At 42.9% G+C, this 8,306-nt stretch overlaps 1 protein-coding gene and 1 pseudogene across 2 annotated transcripts; both read right to left on the reverse strand.

The window, feature by feature from the left end:
- Positions 1 to 5,256: 5,256 nt before the first annotated feature.
- On the reverse strand, positions 5,257 to 6,226 carry LOC149991553 (four and a half LIM domains protein 1-like). 2 transcript variants are annotated; one of them, XM_090264353.1, is made up of 2 exons: positions 5,624 to 6,226; positions 5,322 to 5,457 (listed from the first exon to the last, which is right to left on the reverse strand). In XM_090264353.1, the coding sequence occupies exons 1-2, from the start codon at positions 6,130 to 6,132 to the stop codon at positions 5,361 to 5,363; spliced, it is 606 nt and encodes a 201-aa protein (XP_090120479.1). In that variant the 5' UTR covers positions 6,133 to 6,226; the 3' UTR covers positions 5,322 to 5,360. The 2 variants fall into 2 exon arrangements, with proteins under 2 accessions (XP_090120477.1, XP_090120479.1); XM_090264351.1 differs by having other exon boundaries at positions 5,257 to 6,226.
- LOC149991554 (EKC/KEOPS complex subunit GON7 pseudogene) lies at positions 6,160 to 6,501 on the reverse strand (annotated as a pseudogene).
- Positions 6,502 to 8,306: the final 1,805 nt, after the last annotated feature.

Raw genomic sequence — 8,306 nt, forward strand, 5'->3', positions numbered from 1 at the left:
ATAGCAACAAGAAAAATAAAATACCTAGGAATAAACTTAACCAAGGAGGTAAAAGACCTGTACTCAGAAAACTACATAACATTGAAGAAAGAAATTAAAGAAGATACAAATAAATGGAAGCATATACCATGCTCATGGATGGGAAGAATCAACATCATTAAAATGTCCATACTACCCAAAGCAATTTATAGATTCAATGCAATCCCTATTAAAATACCAGCAACATATTTCACAGACCTAGAACAAATACTTCAAAAATTTATATGGAACCAAAAAAGAGCCCGAATAGCCACAGCAATTTTGAGGAAGAAGAACACAGTAGGAGGAATCACAATACCTGATATCAAACTATACTACAAGGCCACGGTAATCAAAACAGTCTGGTACTGGCATAAAAACAGACATATAGATCAATGGAACAGAATAGAGAGCCCAGAAATAAACCCAGGTTCATATGGTCAACTAATATTTGACAAAGGGGGAAAGAACATCAAATGGAGTGAAAAGAGCCTCTTCAACAAATGGTGTTGGGAGAACTGGACAGGGACATGCAAAAAAATGAAACTAGACCACCAACTTACACCATACACCAGAATAAACTCAAAATGGATCAAAGACTTAAATGTAAGCCGTGATACCATAAAAGTCCTAGAGGAAAAAATAGGCAGGAAAATTTCAGATATCCCACGTAGCAACATTTTCACTGATATATCTCCTAAGGCAAGGGAAATAAAGGAAAGAATAAACAAATGGGACTACATCAAACTAAAAAGTTTCTGCTCAGCTAAAGAAAACATCAGCAAGATGAAAAGGAAACCAACCATATGGGAAAATATATTCGCCAATGACATCTCAGACAAGGGATTGATCTCCAAAATATATAAAGAACTCATACGACTCAACACCAAGAAGACAGACAACCCAATTAAAAAATGGGCAAAGGACCTGAACAAACACTTCTCCAAAGAAGACATACAGAGGGCCCATAGACATATGAAAATATGCTCAACATCACTAGCCATCAGAGAGATGCAAATAAAAACCACAATGAGATACCACCTCACACCAGTCAGAATGGCCATAATCAACAAATCAACAAACAACTTGCGCTGGAGAGGATGCGGAGAAACGGGAACCCTGGTGCATTGCTGGTGGGAATGCAGACTGGTGCAGCCACTATGGAAAACAGTTTGGAATTTCCTCAAAAAACTAAAAATGGAACTGCCTTTTGAACCAGCAATTCCATTACTGGGATTATATCCGAAAAATCCTGAAACACCAATTCAAAAGAACCTATGCACTCCAATGTTCATAGCAGCACTATTTACAATAGCCAAGTGCTGGAAACAACCTAAATGCCCATCTGTAGATGAGTGGATCAAAAAACTGTGGTACATTTACACAATGGAGTTCTATGTAGCAGAAAGAAAGAAGGAACTTCTACCATTTGCAACAACATGGATGGAACTAGAGAGAATTATGCTTAGCGAAATAAGCCAGGCAACGAAAGAAAAATACGTTATGCTGTCACCTATTACAGGAAACTAATGAACAACACAAACAAATGAGCAAAATTGAACCAGAGGTATGTAAACAAGGAGTAGACTAACAGTAACAAGGGGGGAGGGGGAAGGGAGAAAAGGGGGTAAGAAGGGGAAGTGTAAAATCAAAGAACATGTATAAATGACCCACAGACATGGGCAACTGAGTGGGGACTGAATGTGGGGGAAGGGAGGGGCAGGATACAGGGAAGCAAGAGGGGAAAAAAAAAAAAAAGAGAGACAACTGTAATGGAAAAACAAACAAAAAAATTTTTTTAGTGGGGGAAAATGAAAATATGAAGAATGGAAATGCCAGTTCAGTGAATATTAGGACAAAGATTTTCCTTCACGTTGTATATTTTTCTCCCTATTTGATCTCTCCAGAGTTTGGCATTCTAAACAAGTAAGTAATGACTTAAGTTTCTTTGCATAGACCTAATAAGACCAGTTGTTAATAGAGGTTCCTTTTTCTGAACAAGCCTTTGACTGGAATGTCAAGCCTAAAGGAGACATGCTTGGGCTCATGTTGTTACCAAAAAGCCCTAAGGAACTGGGAATGACTTTCAAAGGTAATAAAAGCCCGCGAAATAAAAGGCCTGCTGCCATGGTTGGTTGTGCGGTCCACAGCAATCTCTCCAGGGAAGGAACGAAGGTTGTTTTCCTGAAAGATGGCTAGAAGGGACCTTAAGGCACAATGGAAAACCAGAAAGACTTGGAAAGGACAGGTGTGTACAGGCAAGGATGAATGCCAGGTATGTGGCCCAGCTTCTGTGCCCTGAAGAGCAGACTGAGGGCCACCCTAAATGTTCCTTGGGTAAGTTCCAGTAAAACAGAACTAAAGATCATAAGTGATCATTTGCTGCTCTTGTTATGCTTATGCAAATGAACAGGATAAATTAAAAATGGACTTAATGTAGTCCCTTTAAAGACAAGGAGAGTAATCTTAGGGAGAAAAATCAGTATTCAAGGAAAATCACAATGATCAGTGGCAGACTGTAAAGTAGGGCAGCTAACCGTCTTAAAAGTTTCTTCTCATTTAAAAAATGGTTTCACTTGAAAATTAAACCATATCTGTGATATCACCAAAGAGATTCAAGTTGCAGGCAAGTAGAATGTCAAGTGCCTTGCAACTGGATGTCTTCCCAATAAGACAGTCTTACAGATTTAGAGACTTTTTTGTTGGTTATGTTACATAAATTAACATGTGTTTTCTGTTTTCAAAGGGCATAAGCCTATGACCGCATTACCTGAGTGATTGTCTGTACGCATAAGCCTCACTTAATCCTCTCTGCAGCGCTGCCTCCGGAGACTCAACAGTTTGGCTGAACTAAATGGCTGAGTTGGTGAAGAATGGGGTGGTCTGTGGGCTTCACTTTAAAACTGAATTCTCTTTTCTATCCTAATGGCTTGGACAGAAAGGGCCCAGAGGTCTGAGAGGGGGGAAACATAAACTATTTCCCTCAGCCCAAACTAAATAAAATGGGCAAAAGGGTTTTGGACAGGAGAGATGTGCCTAGCACACCTTCCTCCAAAGAAGCCCTTTTTTTTTTTTTTTTTCCTCCTAATGTGGAACATTGAAAAATTAATCCCTGCCTTTTGCCACCTAGTAGTTATGGATTGAATGATGCTTTTTAACCCTTTTTGCCAAATCTGTTGCCCCCAGAACACAACAAGGATGCCAGCCTGCTAAACCAAGCACGCCGTTGTCCGGAGACAGCCAACTGACCTGGAGTCTGCATGATCCTTCCCCATGTGGGAAGGCCACCCTCCCCTCCACACCCCCACTCTTATTAGGGATTTCTGGACCCAAGGGTAGGTAGGACGACGACCATGTCCAGCTTGAAGCAGCTAGAGGAGCTTGAGACCTTCGCCCATTGTCCTTTACAAGATTACAAAGGGTCTTAATATCTGAGAGGGAGGGATAGTTATTTTTTACGAACCATGGGTATGGACTTGGGGGGGGATGCTGGGGGAGGGAGATACTGGGTGGAGGGGAGTAAAGGGGAAAAAATTGGAACTACTGTAACAGCATAATCAATAAAATATATTTAAAAAAAAATTTAAAAAAAAAAAAAAATAAATAAATAAATAAATAAATAAATAAATAAAAAGAAAATTGGACAAATACATGCAGAAGAAATAAAACTAGACCAAGTTCTTATGCCACAACACAAAAATAAATTTTAAATGGATCAGAAACTTAAATGTTAGACCTCAAATCATAATAATCTTTGAAGGAAACAAAGGCAGCAAAATCTCTGACATTACTCCTAGCAATTTTATATCAGATATATCACTCCAGACAAAGGAAACAAAAGAAAAAATGAACAAGTGGGACTACATCAAATTAAAAAGTTTCTGCACATCAAAGGAAAACATGAACAAAATAAAAAGACAGCCCATGGAATGGGAGAACATATTTGCCAATACATCTGATAAGCGATTAATATCCAAAATTTATAAAGAACTTAAGAAACTCAACACCAAAAAATAAACAACCCAATTAACAAACAGGCAAAGAACCTAAAATAGACACTTCTTCAAAGACAACATATTCATGGCACATAGACAAATGGAAAAATGCTCAACTTCATTAATCATTAGAGAAATGCAAATTAAGACGAATGCGGGAAGGCAGGCAGCTGCGGCATGGGAACAGCTGGCGGCAGCGACTCACAGAAGCTCACTTCCACTGTGCACAAGTGTCCAGGGCTGCGCCATAAGAGAAGAGAGACCAACTCCCAGAGCTCGGCTCAGCGGGACTAAGGCTAGCACTCCAGCCGCACTACCTGCGCACGGGCCCGTAAGCGCAAAAAAACCTCGGCCTGGCTACAATAGTCGCCAATCGCTCACTTCCACTGTGCCTAAGTGTCTGGGACCCCCGCCCTGGGAGGTGAGAGACCAGCTCCCAGAGCGCAGCGCGGCTGGGCAGGCCCCAGGCAAGCTCTCCGGCCCCCCAGCGCATGCAGGGGTGTGCGCAAGGGCACCTCAGCTGGCTCCAACGGGCAGCAAGGGAGTGCATCGTGCCGGCCACCGCAGGGTGCACACCATTGTTGCAAGGAACAAGAACCTCTGAACCACCACACTAGACCAGCTGCGGACGCAGAAAAAGAAGACTACACACCAAGGCTGAACTGAGTAAGAACATTCCTTTTTTTTCTCTCTCTTTTTTTTTCTTTTTTTTTTTCTTTTTTTTTTTTTTTTAATACAAATGGAAATTTGTATTAGTGAATCAAGAGCACAAAAGAGCAGAAGGTTTTGATGAGGAAGTCAGACCATGCTTTTCGGTAAGTTTTCTTTCCACTACAGAGCAGGGTGAGCGGTGAACTGGAGCAGGTGCTGCAACTGCTGTGTCATGTGAACACACGGCCCGGACGAGCCAGGAAGGGCGTCTCGGCGGGGCCTTATCTCTAAGGGCTTCTTGCTCACATCACTAAGCACCTAAATGGTGAGCACTTTTCTGCTCTATGACAGACATGCGGAGGAGTCAATCTATTGAAGTGTTTGTTTCTTAACTGCAGCCATCACAAAACTAACTTTGCTGCAGAGTTGTTTTTTGCTAAATCCTAGTATGACTGATCAGTGTGCCCTTATTTGAGTAGTACTGTAAAATGGGAGAAAAGACAGAGGAACAACTCTGAAGAGGTGTGAAAGGCTGCTCTCTCCCCATGGATGGTGCGGGGCAGAGGGTGAGCACACAAAGAACAAGACTCAGTTCCATTTTACAGGACCGGAGCCCCTGTCACTTTACAACTTTTTTGGCACAGTCAGGACAATACACTTGCTCCTGATAGAAAACAAAGCACTTGTTGGCCAGATTCATGGAGCAATTTTTGCAGTGGAAGCAGTAGTCGTGCCAGGATTGTCCCTCATAGGACACCACACTGGAGCCTTTACCAAACCCAGTGATGGGGTTCTGGCATGCAGCACACTTCTTGGCCACAAAGTTCTTGTAGCAGTTCACGCAGTAATACTGGTCCTCCACGGTGGTGAAACGCTGCCCAGCCAGCTTCGTAGAGCAGTTAACACACACAAAGCAGTCCACGTGCCAGGGCTGATCCTGGTACATGATTCCCCCAGACGTGATGGCCTTGCTGCACTTCACGCAACGCTTGGCAAACCTGGTCTCGTGGCAAGCCACACAGTAGAAGTCCTCCCCTCTCGGGAAGAAGCTTCCAGTCCCGATGACCCCCTTGCAGTGGCTGCAGGTGAAGCACTCTTTGTGCCAGATGGACTCCTGGTACTCCACGCTCTCGTCTCCCGCCACGATGGGCTTTAGGCAGCCCTTGCATGTGGGCGAGCCCTCCTGCGTGGCGCACTTGTTGCACAGGATCTTGTCGTCCTTGGCCACAAAGGTCTCGCTGACCAAGGAGTGCAGGCACGTGGCGCAGCGGAAGCAGCCGCTGTGCCAGTAGCGGTTCTTATAGCACGCCTCCTTGGAGTCCGCGCCGATGGGCTCGCGGCATTCCACGCACACGTTGGCGCAGTGCCTGTCAAAGCAGTCCAGGCAGCAACGGTGGCCGTCCTTCTCCACGTACTTCCTCCCCTGCAGCAGGCCCTTGCAGTGGGGGCAGGCAGCATTCTCAGCCATGGCGCCCACCTCGTGCCTGGAGGGGTCTCACAGGGGCTGTGTGGACAACGAGACGCTGGATAGGGCCGTCGGCCCAGCTGTCCTGGGGGGCTGCAGCGGCACGGCGGGCTCCACGACTTTTTCGTCCAGGGCCTCGTTTGGAGGCGCCGCCAGCCGCTCCTGTGCTTCCCGCTGTGTCTGGGGACCCAAGAGCTCGGCCACCAGCTCCCTCATCTGGGCCACCCCTGACAATAGGCCCTGGAAAGCGTCGGCGTCGCCCGGCGCATCACAGGGTACCCGCAGCTGCTGCCGCTGTCCGTCCGGCCCGACGTACTCGCCCAACACCTCCATGGCAACCACTGAACTTCAAGAACGCGCCACGAGGAACTACCACCCGGAAGCCTCTTTTTTTTTTCTTTTCTTTTCTTTTTTTTCTGTTTTCTTTTTCTTTCTTTCTTTTCTCTTTTTCTTTCTTCTTTCTTTTCTCCTTTCTTTCTTTCTTCTTTCTTCTTTCTTTTCTTTCTTTCTTCTTTTTACTTTTTCTTTCTTTTCTTTTTTTTTCCCCATCCTTAAAAAAAGGAAAAAGGAGAAGAGAAGAGGAGGGAAAGAAAAAAGAAAAGAAAAACACACTCTATGTCTAATGCATTTCATATAATCTCTCCTTCTCATCCTTTCCCTTTAATCATTGTTTATGTCCTTGTGTGTCTAGTTTAGCCCCCCTTTCACTCTAAATAAATAGAATATAATTACTATCTAAACCAAATACAATACAATCCCACTTTCTTACTATATTCTGCATTTTCCCATCATTTTCTTTTATTTTTATTAATATACAATGTAAATATTACCTACTGGCTTCCGTAGTCTCAACGATTATTAATCTATCATCCCCTCTATCAAAAATCATATTTTTCCTCCCTAAAAACAACTCTTATCTATTCTTCTTATAGTATAAAAGCTCTAATCTCTTTACATTTATATTAATACTGGTTCGTTGGCTGACGATAACGGGATAGAGGGTGGGGGATATTTTTGAAGGTGTGGGTCTCCTGCCTGGGCTGTATGTTTATGTTTTTAACAGCATCTCCACAAAAGAACTCAAGACAAAGTGGATAGAGTGACTCCCAATCAACTAGCCAGAAGGAAGATCCTACCAAAGAGCATCTGAAATATAACCAGACAGCATAAACAAATGACATAAAGGGTATCCCAAGATCATCAGGCTCAGGAGATCAAAGAGACTGTACCACTGAAACCCCCAGATCTCCTATAAAGAATCTCATACCACAAAGGTGGGAAGTCAAAGCAGACCATCCCCCCAAAATAAAAACAAACAAGAAGAATCCAACATGGTAAGATGCAGAAATAACCTCTCAATGAAAAGAAAAGAGGAATCCTCAGATAGAGAGGTACATGGAAGAGACATAGCCCAAATGTCAGACATGGAATTCAAAACAATGGTGCTAAAGAAGCTCAATATACTCAACAACCTTAAAAACAACTATGACAACCTCCAAGAAAGTTACCAGCAGCTCCAAGAAAATTACAGGGAACTTGCAGAGAACTACACCACCATAAAAAAAGACATAGAAACTATTAACAAGAACCAGAAAGAAATGAAGAATACAATCTCTGAACTGAAAAACACAGTAGAATCAGTCAAAAGCAGACTAAACGAAGCAGAGGATCGGATTAGTGAGTTAGAAGATAATGTAGAGGAAAAACTCTGAGATAATACAGCAAAATGAAAAAAGTTTGAAAAAATAGGAACAAGATGTAAAGGAATTACAGGATAGCATGAGAATAAATAATATCAGGATCATCAGAATAAGAGAGGGAGAAGAAAAGGAGCATGGAATTGAAAAACTGATAGGAGAAATAGTGACAGAAAATTTTCTGAACCTGATGAGAGAAAAAGTTATACAAGTTCAGGAAGCACAGAGAGTTCCAATGAAGAGGAACCCCCAAAAACCCACTCCAAGGCCCATCATAATTAAAATGGCAACATTCCAAGACAAAGAGAGAATCCTAAAAGCAGCAAGAGAAAAACAGCAAATAACATACAAGGGAGCTCCAATAAGGCTATCGACCAATTTCTCAATAGAAACATTACAAGCCAGAAGAGAATGGTCAAAAATATTTCAAGCAATGAAAAACAAAGGCCTACAACCAAGAATACTCTACCCAGCAGGGCT

This window comes from Furipterus horrens, unplaced genomic scaffold (genome assembly GCF_987537825.1).
Source record: "Furipterus horrens unplaced genomic scaffold, mFurHor1.1.pri manual_scaffold_17, whole genome shotgun sequence".
In the NCBI taxonomy this organism is placed as follows: domain Eukaryota; kingdom Metazoa; phylum Chordata; class Mammalia; order Chiroptera; family Furipteridae; genus Furipterus; species Furipterus horrens.

Excerpts from the sequence above, each read along its gene's own strand:
- LOC149991553 (XM_090264351.1), bottom strand. The coding sequence starts at position 6,132 with ATGGCTGAGAATGCTGCCTGCCCCCACTGCAAGGGCCTGCTGCAGGGG.